General features: G+C 44.1%; 1 protein-coding gene and 1 long non-coding RNA gene across 3 annotated transcripts in view; one reads left to right on the top strand and one right to left on the bottom strand.

Annotated features, from left to right (window-relative positions):
- LOC135237094 (uncharacterized) overlaps nucleotides 1–3,027 on the bottom strand; it is a 39,904-nt gene extending 36,877 nt beyond the window's left edge. Inside the window, exon 1 of the long non-coding RNA XR_010324752.1 lies at nucleotides 2,819–3,027. This is a non-coding gene — a long non-coding RNA (uncharacterized LOC135237094). The remainder of the gene's footprint in view (nucleotides 1–2,818) is intronic.
- LOC135237088 (von Willebrand factor A domain-containing protein 1-like) lies at nucleotides 2,173–18,158 on the top strand. 2 transcript variants are annotated; one of them, XM_064303818.1, is made up of 6 exons: nucleotides 2,173–2,374; nucleotides 11,681–12,238; nucleotides 14,190–14,513; nucleotides 15,297–15,572; nucleotides 15,775–16,047; nucleotides 17,336–18,158. In XM_064303818.1, exons 2-6 carry the CDS (start codon nucleotides 11,758–11,760, stop codon nucleotides 17,374–17,376), a joined length of 1,395 nt encoding a protein of 464 aa, XP_064159888.1. In that variant the 5' UTR covers nucleotides 2,173–2,374; nucleotides 11,681–11,757; the 3' UTR covers nucleotides 17,377–18,158. The 2 variants fall into 2 exon arrangements, with proteins under 2 accessions (XP_064159888.1, XP_064159887.1); XM_064303817.1 differs by having other exon boundaries at nucleotides 2,174–2,827.
- The last annotated feature ends 710 nt before the right edge of the window (nucleotides 18,159–18,868 follow it).

Below are 18,868 nucleotides of genomic sequence, written 5' to 3'. Positions count from 1 at the left end.
AATGCTATGAGCATTCAGCACTGCCGCAGTCAGGGAGTCCTGTTGCATTAACTCAGACGCAGCCAGAAAAACCCCTGCTTTGCAGCGGACAAAGGCAGTCTACTCAAATTCAATTCAGTCAAGTCCCATTGTCGGCTGTTTTCTCTGCAGTGTGAATGTAGTTGACCTATTAACCTCTGTGTAGCATGTACCGTTTATCCATGGAAATTCACTGAGAAATGTGGTTAATCATACTACAAAAATAAAAATAAAAAGATGTATAGGGCTGGGTTGCCAGACAAGGATCAAGCCTAATTAAGACTAGTCCAAGACTGAGTTTTCATTTCCAGTGGATATCGCCATTGGGGAAATGTATTAGTCCAAGACTAGGGGTAATCCTTGTCTGGGAAAGCGGTCCATACGAGCTGGTCTTTGCTGAGTATCGCCATCGCCAAACATACACAGCAAGTACTCGTGATTACTGAGCAATGCCACATTCTCCACTCATTCACTGGGAGAGAGAGTGCGGATGCACGAGCTTATCCACACATGGATATTGGTACCTTGCATGGCAGCCTTTCACCGTTGGCGTGTGAGTGTGTGTGTGTGTGTGAATGGGTGAATGAGAGGCATCAATTGTAAAGCGCTTTGGATAAAAGCGCTATATAAATGCAGTCCATTTACCATGGGCAACAGGGCAACAGGGCAACAGGGGCAACAGGGGCAACGGGGGCAGCAAAATCTTTAATTTAATTACTCCATAGCCCACCCCCATGCGGGTTTTGCAAACTCTCGAACAACACGGTCACACTTTCTGACGTCTGGTGCTGCGGTAAAGTTAATCTACATAACGTCCCAGATGGCAGTCGAGCGCTGGCCCACACTTACCACTTCCATCGGTCCACATACCGCCATGGAACGATGGCGATTAATTATGAACCCAGCAAGGAATCTGGCCGCCAGAATGCAGCCACAGCCTTGACAGATGTGATACGTATTTTGGGGCCACGCATGGCCCATAATCCAAATGCCAAGATAACCCTTAAATGTGGCTGGTTGCAGCTGGGCCCCCTTTTGGCCCAAAATCGAAATGCCACACAAACCTTACGTGCTGCTGGTTGGACTCTGGCCACTTTTGGCCCACAATACACTTGCCATTGCCACAACTGACCCTTAAGTGCCTAAACGCAACCGCATCTGGCCTGAAATCGCCTGCTATGTGAAGTGGAATTATGGCATTTGAAGATGAATATGTTGTCAACACGCATGGTTTTATTTTGCAGGCCGAAGCTAAGATAAACCGACGGTAAGATATGTCTGAACTAGGAAAAGTAAATCAGTCAGTCGGTCAGTCTGTCTCTCAACTTGAAACTTGATATTCATAGCTGTGCTAGGCCAGGGAAACTCAAATATCTTTCCATCAGATCCCTGGCACTACTGCACTCTGACAGAAGGCAAAACTATACCATTATTTGTTGTTAAGATAAAAATGAAAACAAATTAAGGCAGCTCCTTTCTTGGAGTTGCAAAGATTGCAGTTTTTTTCCTCCATCGTTCTGTGAAGACAGCAGATAATGAGGAGCAGATGAGGACAGAAGTGGAACCTTTGACCTCTCACATAGTAAACCGGATTCAGGCACGCACAGTAAACAATGCACTCGCTGACCGACACAGTAGCAATATGGTCATCCTACTGTGCACTGTTTCCTTGGACTGCCTTTTGATGTGTCCATATAGGCTACTGTACAGTTATAAAGGCACTTATTAGGACCAGAGCCAAACATTTTGTTTTGCGAAAGGCCCTCGAAGCCATGAATACAGAAAAAATGAGGCAATTAGAGAATTATTGAAGAGAATAGCGAGTTCTGTCAGTCTCTATCCATCTCACAACGAACCGGAGACTTATTCAGGCATGGCGACATTCGCTCACACCTGTATCGTAAATAGCGCCATAAATAACCATACGATTGTCGTTAGGGCAATTGAGAAGATATAATGTGTATAAAATGATATGGTTTATAACTCGAATAGGCAAGATCGTACGTTTGGAAAGTGTATGAGAAGCCTATTATGGGGGGGGGAATGCACACACGCACACACAAATAATAGGAAATGCATCGGGCGCAGATCCAGAAATTCTGACGCCTCAACTACTGAGACATTTGGAAGAAGCGTGGAGAAGGGGGGTGAGAGAAGGAAAGGGAGGGAACGGCCTAAGGAGGAGAGGGGGGGAATCGGTAGCACAGGAGACGGGGAAAGCACAGAAGCTCCGTTGTTAGCTTTGTTCCGCATCGAAGAGGCTATTCCGATTCTGAACAAAACGAAGAGACTCCAAAGACACTGACACAGTGCACGAAGCAGAGGAGAGAGGAGTTCGCGAGTCGTCCAGTAGAGGGTACAGGTGTTTTTGAACTTCTTCGCGTAAAAGGGGGATCAATAACCATATAGCAGAACAAAGTGAAAAAGAAAAAAACTAATTTCCAGCGAGTCGGATCAAAAAAGCAAACCTGGAGTGTAAACGTACCTGTGTGCCGGCTATTTCGCCAGGTGATTTAAAAGAAAAACAAAACTCTAAATCTTCCTGTTGGTGCAGACTGCCGTGAAGACGCGGATCCCTAGGGAATGTGGGGGGAGCGTACTGTGCCGGAGAGAAGATACGGACAATGAAATGGACACCGACTAGCACTATTTAGCCTACACCGTACATTGATCACTTTTTACAACTTAAACAACAATTTCAGAAGTACATCACTAATGCTTTTAATGGAGGGGTGGATTACACTCATCGTTGTTTTAGGCGGTGTGATATTGAGGCCGACCAGCACTCAAAACGCCATACCTGAAACAGGTGAGTTCCGAGGGGATGCGGGGACCAGAGTTCAGGGATAAACGAGTGAAGATAATCTGGAGATTTGTATCAATTTCCTGTTTATGTCTAAGTTCCGGGGTGTTAGGTCGAGTCTGTCCCGACTTACCGAGTTAATCATTAACTAAGCTTTTTGTACGTTCGTAATACATAATTGCACACAGTATTTAAACAATTATGTTGTCCCTGGTTTTACGACAAAAATAATTTTCGACTAAAAATAAATGTGTGTGTGTATATATATATATACAATATAATAATAATCATAATAATAATAATAATAATAATGACAGGTACAACAATAATAACAACAACAGTAATAATAATAATAATAATTATTATTATTATTATTATTACTATTATTAGTGTTTTAACCTTACTTCTGTTGTCACGCGAAGGGTACGCTGTTTTATTTTTTTTAGATCAAATGGCAATTACAGCCTGTACAGTTTTTGCCACAGGTAGCCTATTCATTCTTTACAAAGCGAAAATGGAGAAATCTCGTAAATGAAGGAAACCACAAGCCCTTTCTCCGGCGGCCTTTGTCAATAAAAAGCGACCTGTGAGTAATACGACGACCTGTGAGTAATACGGCGAATTTCTCAAGTAAAGAGCTCTGTGTTGTTGTGCGTGCGTGCGCGTGTTGGGATGGGAAGGGACATCATAAAAGAATATCGGAGGAGAGATGACTAAACTGAACCCGTCGTGGCCTGGAATGACTCAGTGGCCTTCTCTGATTTGAGGCTGACCTCACCCGCAGAGATTGTAACATTACTGTACACTGTTGAGAAATTGTCCTGTAGAAGGGATGGTACAGAATGGTAACTGAATGGCTGCTGAGTTGGTAGTAGGCCACTATTTAGTTTTATTGTATTTTCAGTGTCAGGGCAAAGCTGTCCATTAGTACCAAATAAATTACTGGTATAATTTTTTAAAAAACATTATATTACAGATATTAGTTCTCACTGTATTTGACGTACACAGCAGACCACTGTGATTTGGACTAGAATCTGTTCCTGCTGAAGTGAATGTACACCTATTATATTATTTAACTGACACAAAAAGCATTAAATAGTCTCCCGTTTACAGGTTTGTGTGTGTGTGTGTGTGTGTGTGTGCGTGTACTTTGTGTGTTATGAGAAGCAAACACATCACTGAATAACTTTAGCAGGTTATTCAGTGATGTGTTCGTGTAACAGTTGGCTGAAACACGGACTATAGGCAGAGGAATTGACTTTACTTGTAGAGCAAATAACACCGCTTATATATTGGAGAGAAGACATGGATGTACACATGATTTTCCACTCTTCATATATGGAGCCAAAAGCAGATCTCTGAACCCTGCAAGCAGAAAAGGGTAATCTCATGGTACAGATGCACAAAGGAGTACGGAGTGATACACTAACAGTTTATGATCGTAAAAATGAAATTCAGTATGATTTTAATGTCCTCCAGCTTCCTGCTTCTTCATGGTTTTCCCACTTTGTAGTATAATATACAGCACTGTAAAAATATAAACTGTGAGAAACTACAGTAGCCCAGGGTATTGCATTGTGTACTTCTATTTCTAACAGTGTGCTGTGGAGCTATTCCACAAAGAGTACTCCTCCGTCTTGTATTTTGCTAATCTGATCTTATAGTATGTGATAGGGGTCTGTTTTCTATGGGTGACATCTGATCCCAAAGAACAAAGTCTAATTATGACCAATTCACAGACGGTCGCTTGATCAGATATGCAAAATTGGCCAGCAATTCCATACTGTTCATTCATTCATTGCTGTCCAAATGTTTTTTTCAGTAAAACTGGTCTCAAACCATTTTCCGGTTCGTATGGCACTGTTCGATCCTTTAAATAAGCCCAAGTCGTTTTCAGCCAGTACAGTTCCAAAGAAAACAACCCATAAATCATTGCCATTGGTTTTTCAGGTTGACTAAACTTGAATTAAATATTAACTGCACATTTTTGATCCATGGTGGCCCCAGAACTTAGAAGATGCCTGAATCTCTCCCTATGGATTTAAGCCAGAAACCTTTATCTGATTTTATAAAACACAGAAGGCAAAAAAAAAACAAAAAAAATCTCTCAGCCGAAGTAGATGTCTGTTGAAAATTCTTGCAAGACGCTGCCTGTTGCTGTGGAACAATTGCTCCACGGATTTGATGAAACCTTCACAAGGACTTTTCAGTGGCAGAGTACCAGCAGTCCTCATGTACAGGGCCTAAAACGGACAACAGTGTAGGAGGCTACAGCATAGCAAAGCACAGCGCCTTGCGCACCTTATCTCTTGGTAGCACATTATCACCATTTGCTGCACCTGAAAACCACTCATACGTTTATACTGTATATTCGCTGGATAGATTCAGGTTACATGTCTTGTAACATCAAATCAAAGGTGCCAAATTGTGAACCCACATGTTTAGTGGGACATCAAGCACAGGCCTACCTGCTCTGTGTTGGGGGTGATCTTGCTGAAGCTGGGCAAGGCCGCAGCGATATGTCCCTGAGTCCAGCACTCTGCAGGCAGTACCCAAGAGTTCTGGATTGGGGAAGTAGGGCTGTCAAAAACCACCACATCTTTTGTTGTTACCCTTTAATACAAGCTATGTTCCTGGATATTGGTTTCTTGAATAGCATGCTTGCTTTCCTGTGCATCCCCGGTACTGGCGGTTTCAAGACAACAGTGTTTTTTTTTGTTTTGTTTGGTTTTTGTGGTGAGGTCCCGAAGCCCATCTGGGCAGATTTGACACACCTGTCATGTGCGTGTGTGCTCTAGAATATGTTTGTGGTTCACTATTGTGTGTTGCATACCCGTGTCTACCAGAGCATTTGTGTGCACGCATGCATGAGAGTGTGTATGTGTGTTTGTTTGTGTTCATACTGATCAGTATGTACTTTGTGGTCATACTGATCAGTATGTACTTTGTCTTCATACTGATCAGTATGTACTTTGTCTTCGTGCTCATAGGCAGCTTCCAGTTTCTCCTCTCTCGCCTGTTTGTCCCACCCTCCCTCTGATTTTAAGTCCCACACGTACTGTAAAGGAGGCTGCCATGAGCAACACTAACTGCCAAACCCCACCCCCACCCCTGCCCTTCACTCTGCCTGGCCTTTTGCCCCACCCTCCCTCTGATTTTATGTCCCACAAGTACTGTACAGGAGGCTGCAATGAGCAACACTAACTGCCAACCCCCCCCACCCCCCCTGCCCTCCACCCTTATTGGCCTTTGCGAGTTGAGCTCCACCCAGCCTCTGGGCTCTATGGGCTCTCATGTTTTCCAAAGGGAGTTTTCATGTCCCACCCTGGCCTCCCGCCATCCAGTAGTCCATGTTTTTGATCTCTGGGAGAGCTGCGCATTTTCCATGCAGTTGTGTGACTAATGCAGCTTCAGACAGGCTTGGCTGACAGAGGGGAAGTACGGAGGCAGGGCAGAAAATGGGCAGGGGGACAGATACTGTAGCTTGCCACGGGGATGTAGGGACTTGCACCTGCGGTGAAGGCTGCAGACTTCCTCTGTAATTTGGGGCGTGGGAATGGTGATGATGATGATGGTGATTGTGTGTCCGTACATACACGTGGTTGTGCGAGCGTGCACGTGTGAGAGCGCGTGCATGCGTGTGCCTGTACTTGTGTTGTGTCTGACTTTGCTGTTGTTTTATCATAATCAAAGATTGTTCTGGTGAAGACACTTCCTTGGCCGTCTCTCCTATTGCAAATTCGCTTTTTTTTACGGAAACCAAACCTCTAAAAACCTCTCAGGCCTCAATAACAGAGCCATCAGGTGTAAAAAGCGCTCACTGTAACACACAACCCCGAGCAGCTTCCTAATTTAATTTTTCACTCTTGCTCCCATCTGGTTGCAGAAACAGGTCCTGACTCTGCAGAAGGACACACTTTGGCAGAAGCTTTGCTCCCCTCTGCCGTAGGGGCTCTCAACAAGCTTCCTAGCTGAACACTATGTACTGTATGCCTAGATGCATTCATGCAATTGTGTTTGTCCATAAGTCACAGGTGTGGGAATGGAGGAATATCGCTTTATGTCCATGCACTTATATCCCTATGTGTTGTACAAACTGTGTAGACAAATTTCCTCTGGGAGCACAATAAATATAACCTGTCTATCTAAGTTACATTAAGTGAGATATGAAAATAAGCTTGTCAGTGCCTATTTCACTCTTATACTGGATATACAAGGAAGTTATACTTAATTTATTTATTTATTTTCCAGAGTGACTCATATTCCAGTGCTTTCAAGTAAGCTGCCCCTGGTTAGCCAGTGATGTTGCTATGGGTGAAGCATGCAGGTTTTCTTTTTTTAGTTATTTACAAAAGTGTACCCTGTCTTAATAAGTCATTAGTAAGAAAACACGTTTGAGCATTATCATTTTAAAGGTTTACAAAATGCATCGGATATCTATATGTTTGCAGCTTGGATACGATCTCAGAGATGAATTTTTGCTTCTGTGTATTTATGACTAATATGCAATTTTTTTTACCTGCAGCAGGAATTTGTGTGTGTTTGACCTGGAATTGGTTAAAAAAAGGAATTTGTCCCTTCTCTCTTCTAAAGCATTTATGCTCTAGTTCTTAAAATGTTATCTTTAGAGTTGTCTTGTTGGCATTATATCCTGGAATCTGTCTAAGACTGATAGCAGTAGCCCCCCCTCCGCACCTCATGCACAAAGGGTAAGGGTATGTTACATACCAGAACCTGTGGAAAGATTGAGACGATTGTGAGCCTGTTGATACACATGTACATGCATGCATAAAGGAATTTTGCATATCGCTACACGGGCCCATTCACCCACAGCCTAGCCCCACCCCCTCTCCTCCCCTCACATACACACGTACACACAAACACACAAACACATACCATGTGCGCAGTCTACATCCACTTGGACCAAATGTCTGTTTCCCTCACTTTCACCTACAAAGCACTCAAAGATGTGCCCACACACGCACATGAACACCCACAGAGCACCCCTGCCCCCCCCCCGCAAACACATACACACACACATGCATTATCTACCCCCTTGGCCACCCTTCCAAGCACCCCCCCCCCCCATAAACACACACACACACACACACACACTTCTCTGTGGAATGCAGTGAGGGAGAATGCAGCGACTGTACATTCCTCTCCATCTCTCAGACAAAACTACCCGCACACACCTCCCCCTGACTCTCTTCTTGTTTCCCCTCCTTGATCTGTCTCTCTGTCTCTCTTTTTCTATCGCTCTCTCTCTCTCTCTCTCTCTCTTAGTCAGTTGGCAGCAGCCACTGGCCCACACTGCCCCTTCTGTGATCCCCCCTCCCTCTCTCTGTCTGTTTATCTTCACTCCCAGGTCCAATTAAAGAGCTCCTCTGTGAAAGGAGGGTTTTTCACTGCATCTGTGATTCCACTGCCAGCTCGTACTGCATCACTGCAGCTCCCGGGGGCTCTGAGGGCTAGCTGTCCCTCCTCCTCTGGGCCTCTTTCCCCTCTGTCGCTGTTCCGTGTTACTTTTATTGTACTCTTTCTTTCTTTCTCTTTCTCTTTCTCTTTCTCCTGCCCACTCTCATTCTCTTTTCCACTCACTATTTCACTTCACTCGCTGACAGATTTCCTGCATTGTCCATAAAAGTTTAATGGGATGGTGGTGTTCCAAGGAGACAGCAGTGAAGTGGAGGTGTGTGTGTGTGTGCGTGATTCGTGTTTTATTATGGGAAGCATATTTGTGTGTGTGTGTGTATGTGTATGTGCATGCTTGCGCATGTGTGCTTGCTTGCATGTGTGTGCATGCTTGCGTGTGTGTGTGTGTGTGTGTGTGTGTGTGCATGCATGTGTGTATGTGTGTGTGTGTGTGTGTGTGTGTGCGTTGGCCATTTGTCTGTTCATGCCCCTGCCTAGTCATTAGTTCTTGTTCTATCATGAGTAGCAGTGTGGCTTTGGCCATATTACTACGCTGTTCTGTTGTCACAGCGTGTGAATGTGAACAAGTCTGTGAACGTGATGTGCGGCTTTCTCTTAGTAAAATGATCATCCTCTGAGATTTATTTCAGGTACCCACCGTCTAATTTAATAGGTTTTGCTATGTTAAGAATGCAGACATTTTAGGCGTATGTATCAATATTATCGGAGTTCTTGGTTTCGTTGCTTCAGTGGTGGAGTTTCAAATTTTCATAAAGCGAGATTAACCTTCTGGCATAGATGAGTGAAATGAATCAAAAGTGTCCTTTGTTCAGTTGTAAGCTAACCCTTTCATGCTAAGCCCTGAAAATTGTCAGGATAGTATTACCGTATTTACAAGGGTGTTCGTCTCTACATTAAGTTATCTGAAGGTCTAAGTGCTGTACTGGTGGTAATTATAACCTTCATACCAACTTGTGTGGTAAAAGAATCCAGTGTTTCTATAATGCTAATGCCTGTTGCCAAAATGACATGGTTGAGTAGGCTATGAACCATAGCTTTCACATTTGTGAGCTGTATGCTCATTTCTCCTTTCCTACTGTACATTCTGTGACCCCAAAATCAACTAAGACATCAAAAGAGCTTCAAAGGCAATAAATGGTGTCAGTCATTATTGTGTCTGAAAACTCAGAATACCTCTTTTGAGCTCAAAAACTGAATGAAATACCAATTTTGGTGTGTGGAACCAATGATGTAACTAACCAATAGAAACTCACCTGGCTCTAAACTATGAATCCAATTATACATTACTGTGGAGAGCTGACCTGTTTTGAACTGCATAATTTAATGTAATTTAACATTTTTCATTTGAATGTATTGAGGTCTGTCTTTGTTGCCCCATGCATGCAGTTTTGATAGGATTAAAACTAACCCTTGAAATAAACTTCTGTTTCAAACATAGTTTTTTTGTTGGCTTATTGTCCAGCGTGTGCCATTCAGAATTCGTTGATAAGAATTTTTTGTATCAGCAATATTAGTGAAGCAGTTACTATTACACTACATATGTGATAATACCATATGTATATGCCCTCACGTTCATATATATATATATATATATATATATAATGTGTGCTCGTACTTACACATTTCAAATAACTTGGTTCATTTATTCATCACTTCTCTGTGCGTCTTATTAAGTAAACTATGATTTATAACATTAATTTCTTAGAAATGGTTGTTCTCCGATCGTGCTGAGAATCAGACCTCAGTATTTATGTGGTGTTGGCACGCCTGACAAAAAATTTGATGCCAATATTCTAAGAAAGGGTTCAGATATTATGCCCAGAGGAACAGGAAAACTCATTGATATTCTGAATAGAACTGAATGCTGACTAATGCACTACTTTTATGCTACTATGCAGCGAAAGGTGTGCAGTGAAGTAATGGGGGGGGGGGGGGGAGCAGAAGGGTGGGGGAAACCCCTCATTCCTTCATTACTTCCTTCATGAATCTGAAAATCATGGTACATTTTGCCATACATTCTGCTCTGATAACGACATTTCATTGGTGTTTCAAAACTGCAAACCCCACTGAGATTCAGTCAGCTGAGAAGGTGTTTTGAAATGCTTTGAACGTAGGGTGCCAAGACCCTCAGATTAGTGGTAGCTTAATGCCCACCATTTTGTTTTTTTGTTTTTTGAATGGTGTTCGCCTCAGTTTGCCTTTCAGTCTCAGTTTGTTTACTCATCGATCTGTTTATTCTCCGAGGTCAGCTTCTGTCACTCCCTCTGCAGCTTCTGTCCTTTCGGTTCTTTTTGAAATAAATTTGGCGTGCAAAGCTGGGCTGAGCGTGTCCAATTCCCACCCTAATTTGGAATGGACAACTGTGCGACCGCAGCCGCTCTGGATAAGAGCGTCTGCTAAATGCCTGTAATGTAATGCATTCTTTGTCCGAACCCGGGAGAGTGAAGACATCCGCGATTCTCCTGTGAAATATGTGGTGTTGCCAGTCCGCAGACCACAGCTAAGGTTGCTCAGAGTGGAGTCGGAGGAAGACCTTTCATATGCAGCTTTAACATGCAGTTCGCACACATGCCCATTGATGTCAGATAGCGCCCAGTCGACGCTAGGCAGCGATGGAACGCGGACTCCTAACCAAATGAGCCCAATCCTACCCTGGGTGACACATCGCCAATTGCTATGTCAGCTACTGTCCACACAGTCAGCACTGGCTTGGTTCGAGACCTTGGGGCTCGTCCATGCACCACAGCACAGTCCCTTAACCGAACACCCAGCAGCCTGCCTCTCCTCCTTTTACCTCTGACCTCCCTCTCAATGATTCAAACAGGCTTCATTAGCATCAGTGTTGCGAAAGTATCCAAAGACGAACTCCCCCCATGCTAATTTCCACCTTTGCCCTTGCTACCCTGAAAAATATGGAGTTCATTTTGTTAATCCTTTTTTTAATTAGGAAACCTCGGTCAAATTCCCCTTAGTCTACTTTTACTAGACCCAAAGAGATTACATACTTAAGTCTTTCCTCATAACTTTACATTTCATGGAAATTTAGTTGCCCTACTTTGAAATTTTTCCACAGCTTCAAAATCTTGTTGTGTGGTGCCCAGAACTGCACGCAATATTCTAGGTGTGATCTGACAAAGGCTTTGTATAACATCTGTCTATCTTTAATATCTATCTTTATCATTCTGGCTGATTTTGATTTTTGATTGTCATTGTTGAGCATTCGTTCATTTGAATCGGAATGCGTTTTATAATTTTACAGTTATCACTATACTTGATAGTTATAGTTGCTGGTGGGAAAGATTTATCCTCTCTGTACTTCTCTTTTTCTCTTTTCAATGGGGAAATTTGTCAATAAAGTAAAACTTTACAAGGTGTCTTGTAAAGCTAATATTAAAACAGTAATTCTCCCCTTCTCGCCCACAGTGCTGAACTGCTGTGAGGGGGATATTCTGTTCCTCCTGGATTCATCGGGCAGCGTCTCGTCCTACGAGCACTACCACATGATTCAGTTTCTGTCACAACTGCTGCAGCCCTTTTCTCTGGGGCCCGACCAGGTGAGGGTGGCGCTGCTGCAGGTGGGGACTGAGCCGCACCTGGAGTTCGGGTTTGAGGCCCACAGCACCCACCACAGCCTGCAGGGGGCGCTCTCGAGGATTGTGCCGCTCCAGGGCGACACCAACACGGAGGCAGCCCTGAGACTGGCCCGGGAAAAGGTGCTGGTGCCGGGTGGGGTGGGTGGGGCCAGGGCGGGGATCCCCAGGGTGCTGGTTTGGTTGACTGACGGAGTACAGCCTGGTGCTGTGGAGGGGCCCATGGTCCAGCTGAAACAGGAGGGCGTGGCCATTTTAGCAGTCTCCACGGGATACGGGGACTATCAGGTGCTTCAGAAGGTGGTAACCGAGCCTGCCAAGGCTCACCTGTACTTTGTGGACATTGACCATGTGAGCATCATCACCAAGGACCTGCGGGACGCCATCATCGGTGAGTGTGTTAGGGGTGGGAAGCAGAGGAAAGCCTGGAGTGGAGAGGAGAGGAGAGGGGTACACCTGGTGTGAAGACAGTTTTAGCATGTGGTTATGGGCAGAGCAAAAGAAACAGTGATGTGATGGGAGAGTGACTTGGCCATAAGTAGCCTACGTGGTTACTAGTTCCATTGTGATGCTCATCTGATGCATGTGACTCCCCATGCCCACTCACAGATATGGATGGAACATGTGGTATGCTTCTATGGATGCTTCCATGCTTCACTTAGGTGTTCATTTAGATGTCCGATTTGAAAATTTCTTGCGTGCTTCTTCTCCTATCACCAACACCCTCCTGACGAATAACAGGATTCACAAGGCGCCCTGTTACAGAACTGGCATGTCCGTTGGAGCATATGGTTGATCTCTCTTGGGAAATGTGATATCAGTCTAAATGCATACCAGATATTGGAATTGGATATACAAAACATTATAAATTGTGTGTGAACAGACGACAGGATAAATAAAAATGGCCGCACATTATGTATTATCATATAAGTTGAGTTTGTTTTGACATGCTAAACTTGCCATACTGACATATCTTTTCTGAGAGATACACCCCTATGAAGAAAGTCTAATTATCTTGTTAGTCTAACTATCAGAGTGTAACTTTCAGTGATATGATCCTGACTGGTGTACAACTGTATACAAATTATCCATTTTCAAGTAATTCATACAAGTAAACAGAAATCAGATATGGAGACATCCAGTAGGTCAGCTTTATCTGAGTTTTAACAACCACTTATATCAATGGTCACAATGTATGTGGATACTGAATGGGAATGGTCGGGTATTCAGTTTTTATTTCTTTTTCTACTTTAATTTAGCGTGCAGGGAAACATAAATATTGATGTAAGCAACCAATTTAACAATGAGTTTGGGGTGTCTGCATTGCTTTTTATGCGAATGGCTATTGGCTACAGAATGAGTCAATGTTACATCTAGAGACAGTGTTTAGGGCATGGTAAGAATATTTATTCAATACTTTGTCTTAGAAATTGTACTTGTGTACAGCAACAGACAAGAGCAGCAATTGTCTACTGTGAACATGGCCTTGTGGGATAGCAAGAGCCTGCAGATCCAGAGGCCATTGCCTCTAAGGGTGGAAAATTATGGATGAATGGCGAAATGCTTGCAAAAGTTACTAAGGTATGAAATCTAAATATTTGGCAGCCATAATGGGTGTGGCATTTGACCTATAGCAATGAAAAGTCTTTCTCAAAACATCTTGGCACTGTGAGCAGAACAAACCCCAAAATTGGACCCGATAAAGCAGTGAAATTAGTGCAGAAGTTATGTTGTGCAACCGTACGAGGTGCTTTAACAAGCAGTTTGCACGCACACATAAAATCAGTTATATCATAATTACAGTTGTGCTAAATGTGAAATGAGCACGATAAAATGTTAAGTTTCTGGCTTGACATGAAAAATACATTTTATCACTGTGGTGGGTGTAGAAACAGAAGGAATATAACAGGCATAGATGGAAAATAATCCAAAAGTGTAAAATCCAGACACAAGTTACGCAGAAATGTAATTAAGAAAATAACCCTTTCAAAACACAGCATGAGAACTAGCTTCCTTCCTTCCATGCACTGGCTCTTATTAATACACGTGCGCAAGTTGCACAGTTGAGCGACAGACCCCTTGCTTTTTTTTCCCTAATTGCCGCAGCATCATCTCGTGACTGCGGTTTCTATTTTGAGGGATTTCACAGTTTGAGCTGTTCAGTCTCCCGCATACGGCTGTCTGTTAGCCGTTTTTTTTTTTACCCTCCCCATCCCTTGCCCTCACTGGCAGAACATGGCCGCCCGTCTTTGTCCTCTTTGTTTTTTGTTTTCCAATTTCATTCAACGTCTCTCTCCCTCCCTCCCTCCCTCCCTCTCCCCCCGTGGCGATCCCTACGCCAGAGCTGATCCGGGCGGAGCGGCTGCAGGTTCGAGACGTGACCTCCAGCAGCGCGGTGCTGCAGTGGCGTCCCGTCTTGAGCGGGGGCACGGGCTACTACAACATCGTGTTCGGGCCGCTGGGGACGGAGGGGGGCGGAGAGGGGGGTCCCGGCACCAGCACCAGCACCGGCAGCGGCCCGTTCCGCCGGGTGAGCCGCCCGGGCGACTCCACCTGGGCCGAGCTGACGGACCTCCGGGAGGACACCTGGTACCGCGCCACGCTGGAGCCCCAGTCCAACCTGGACTTTCTGAAGCCCCTGTCCGTCAACTTCACCACTCTGCCTGGTGAGAATGATGGAGACACGGGGGGGGCGGGGCGGGGGGGGGGGGGGGGGGGGAGAACAAAACGGATAGATGGGTGGACAGATCAATAGAATTTGGCAGTCCGTGTCAAAAAACATTAATAAATTGAGTCAAGCGCTAACAGCAAAGATTGACGTTGACGTTGACATAACGACACAACAAGCGTAGCAGAACATTGAGTTGAGATATTGAACTGAGGCTAAAGCGAAAATCACAGTGGGAGGTGAGAGTTATTAAGCTTCTGTGTGGCAGGGGGCACAGAGCTTTTATTAAGCGAGTTCTCCTGCACATGGGGGTCCTGTGTCTGTGACCTGAGGGTGGCCTGCAGCGGGGGGTTCTGGGTCATGTGCAGTTTGTATGTGCTTTACCTGTTATGGCTGTGGAGATGAGATTGGATAGGTTGGGAGTAGGAAAACCAATGATTTCAGTTGCTGTGTGTGTGACAGTGAAGAGTTTATTCCTGTTGGAGACTGTTAGCATATTGAAAAGATATATATAAAGGAAGCATCCTGAAGAAGGGGGCCTGGCTAAGCAAATAAATAAAGCTGTTTACTGGAACCGTGGGATCAAAGGCAGCTATAAAATCCCCCGGGCTGTGAGTCTCCAGGACCTGGAACAGCCACGACAGGAATATTTTGTTTGGCTGTTTTTATTTTGGCCAGATGTCCATTTTGTCAACTATAATCACTTCTCTCTCATCCTGTAGCTTCATGCCGTCTCGTTTGTCAGCGTCCCTTTTTTTCCCCCGTCTTTCCTCTTCTCCAGAGGTACTGAGTCCCACCACGGTCACGGTCACGGAGTCGAACACGAGCAGCTTGAAAGTGAGCTGGGGACCCCTGCAGCCGAACTCGGTGCTGAGGTACGAGGTCGAGTATGGCGCCCTCCCGAGGGGGGAGGTCCGCGTTGTCATCGCGGGCCCAGACCAGAGCTCGGCCATCCTCACCCAGCTGCAGCCCAACACTGAGTACCTGGTCACGGTCAGTGCACTGCACTCCACTGGCAGGCAGAGGGCGATGTCTGTCAGAGTGTGCACTCAAGAGGGTGAGCATCAGGGTCTGAAGCTCCCAGACAGGTGTTGCTGATCCTGAATTGATCCTAGATTAGAGAGTACCCAGAGCCCTGAAATCTCTCTCTCTCTCCCCCTCACTCTCTCTCTCTCTCTCTCTCCCCCCCTCACTCTCTCTTTTTCTCTCTCTCTCTCTCTCTCTCTAACCACCCCCCCCCTTTTTCTTCCCTCACCCAGAGCTTCCCGCCTTACAAGATCTGGAGCTGACGACAGTGGGAAGTGACTCAGTCCAAGTCAGTTGGAGAGGTAGTGTGGAGGGGGTACAGGGGTACTGGGTGACTTGGGAAGGGGGCAGTGGCTTCTCTGGCCAAACCTCCTCTCTCTACCTGCCTCCAAACTCCCTCTCCACACTGCTAACCCACCTGCCCCCCGCCACTCGCATCTGTGTCTCACCTGTGTACAGGACAGCCCGTGGAGAGGGACTGTGCTGCACTGCACAGAGTTACTCAGGTGAGGCACTCACACCCGGGCTCAGGTAATACACACACACACACAACTATTTTTACTGTTATGTTGCCACTGTTTTCTGTGTGTTACCGATTTGTTGTTTTGTCTGTTTTATACTTAATTATTGTGGGTCTTTGACATTTCTTTTATATAAAATATCTTATTTTAGCTCTGTTAGCCTTCAAAAAGGCACTAGATAAGGATTATTCATTTATGTTGCCTGATTGGATAAGTCTACATGTAAATACATCATCATACAGTGGAGGAATGCTATATTGGTAGGTATATTCTGGATTAAATCTGAAGGAAAGTTTATTTACACATAATTTACGTGAGTAGAAATAACTGAGATTATTGGTAAAATATTTCAATCTCATCTAACACCTTTTATTATGCTGTGTGTCTGACCATACTGTACTGCATGAGTGAATATAATTGCTGTTGTGAGCAACTTATAAACTGAACATGGCCATGAAGCAGTTTTGCAGTTTTTGGATCTATTTTAAGTTTCACCAGCAGTGGGGAACAGCACACAGAAATAATGGCAATAATATTAATTAATGAAGCTATGAAATAAGAAACACAATTGAGGTATTGAAGTGTGGCCAGAGTATGAATGTCTGTCCAATCCACTAAACAAACAGCTACAACTGCAAAAAAACATATGCACAATAAGCATAAGAAAATATCTGGGCAGTATGAATGAAGCAGTGACATTTGTGGATCTTGGAGTTATGGTAAGCACATAACACGGGGGAATATTAGTATGTAGTGCATGGCACTATATAGCTCTGGAATCTTTGAGTCCTAAGGTGATGTAATATTATACTATCTTACAATTAGCCCCAGTTGATTATAAGGTGGTATAATCAGTTGGGGCTGATCATTTGATGCATCTCCCCATTCTACAGTCCACTTGTGGCATGTGCCAGGTTTATTCTCAGCACACAAGCTTATGATTTTCAAAAATGATAACAGATAACAGATACGCTAGCCTTTACATGGCGTACATTTCATGGTTTTTACACCTTTATATGGCTGCGTAACTATATAAGCGATGTTCTTTCCTGAGGGTACGGCAGAAATTCCCATATCATTGCTCCTGAACCTGGAGCCTACTGGTTACAAACTCGGTCTGGACACTACGGCTGCACACCGCTGCCGCTGCTCGAGTGGCCAGTGAAATTAACCACACTCGTGCCACTGTGTTTACAGACCAGCCTTGTAACCGGTTAATTTTAACAGGTACGTCTCCCTCTCTCTCTCTGCTCTCTCTGTTCATCCGTGTTAGAAGCAGGAACCTGGGGCCACGGGCCATACAGTTCTGCCTGAGCACACAGGAGCCAGACTACAGTGACGCAGTGATCGAGTAACCGGACGTGCCAAAGGGGAGGAGAGGAGACTGAGAAGCCGAAACCTTTGAGAGATCAACCTCATTATTGAAAACAGGCTCTAAAATCACCTTCAGACACGTGCACACACAGACACACACACCCACCATTGCGAGCAAGGAAAGGGGTCAGGAAAATGTATTTCTCAGTTCTTAAAGACGTCAAGGGAAGAAATCATTCACAAGGCACTTAAACTTCCTTTTTTGTCTGACGTGGGGGATAATGCAGGTGACAGAGACTCTGGTTTGAATACTGTACTGTTGCTCCTGGAGGGCAACATCCTGGTGATAGGGGAACCGGTTTTCTCACAGACAACATTGAACCTATCAATAGGTGTCTCATTTCTCATACATTTTGTGACGTATGTTGCACATCAATGTTTTTAACGCTACAGTCTGAAGACAGGCTCTGTTGAAGAGTAATGACCAAAATTGAGAATGACCTTGTGTCTGCTGCCATCCTGTGGTCTCAAGTTCATACAGCAGTTCCATACAGCAGTTTTCTACACATACTTTTCAGAAGTTATTAAACCAGCCAAAAAATCTGGATTAAATTCACTAATATGTAGGTATGGATATGAGTATTAATAGATATATTTATAACAGAACACTAACTATTTGTTTTTTAATCTCCTTTCGGATATAATATTTTGTTTTAGATTTTTATGTTGTTTATTTGTTATTTGGGTGTTTGTAAAGGCAATAAAGAGTTGTGTGAACAATTTGCTGTTGCGAAATGGGAATTATTTCTAAAACTGTATTCTATCGAAACGTCAGCTCTTCTCTTATAAAACCACGGATCTTTATTCTTTTATATTTTTATTCTTCAACTTTTGGTACTACAAAAACATTTATTAGTCGAAGAGATGTTACGCGTTTGATACGGCCCAGAATGTCGATCACGCCCAATGCTACAGGTGGCGCCATATTCACAAACTGGTCAACTGACCCAGTGGGTTTGTGTTGTAGGCACAGTCAACGCAAAGAGAGATCCAGGTAATTTAATGAGGGAATATATTTCTTGCCTAAAGTGTACTTGTCGTGCCATCTGGGTTGACAAAAAAATACGCCTAAAGACAGCAGTCAGTAGCCTACGCTACGATGCTAGGAGTCAATTGTTTCAAAACGGAAGCTTAATTGTCGAAACAAGTCAGTAAAATACATAAGTTCAGACTTAAGTTGGTGATGCCGACAATAAAGCCGTTTCGTTTGCATGGCGCAAAATAAATATTAATAATAATAAATGTAAACTTCTGAGGTCTCACGACAACAGGACTATAAAAAGACTTGACCAAATTCGGCAGACACGTTATTTTTGCGGATTTAAACGAACAAAGAACTATACGGGAAGCACTTCTCAAGTGCAGTTATATCATCTTGAATGTGATCTTTAACTGGTTAAAAACGGGGCGTCTATGTGACGTAAAGCTTTGT

The sequence above is a fragment of the Anguilla rostrata genome, chromosome 13 (genome assembly GCF_018555375.3).
Source record: "Anguilla rostrata isolate EN2019 chromosome 13, ASM1855537v3, whole genome shotgun sequence".
Taxonomy (NCBI): domain Eukaryota; kingdom Metazoa; phylum Chordata; class Actinopteri; order Anguilliformes; family Anguillidae; genus Anguilla; species Anguilla rostrata.
Note: the sequence above shows the minus strand (reverse complement) of the source record. Positions and strands in the feature narration are given on the sequence as shown.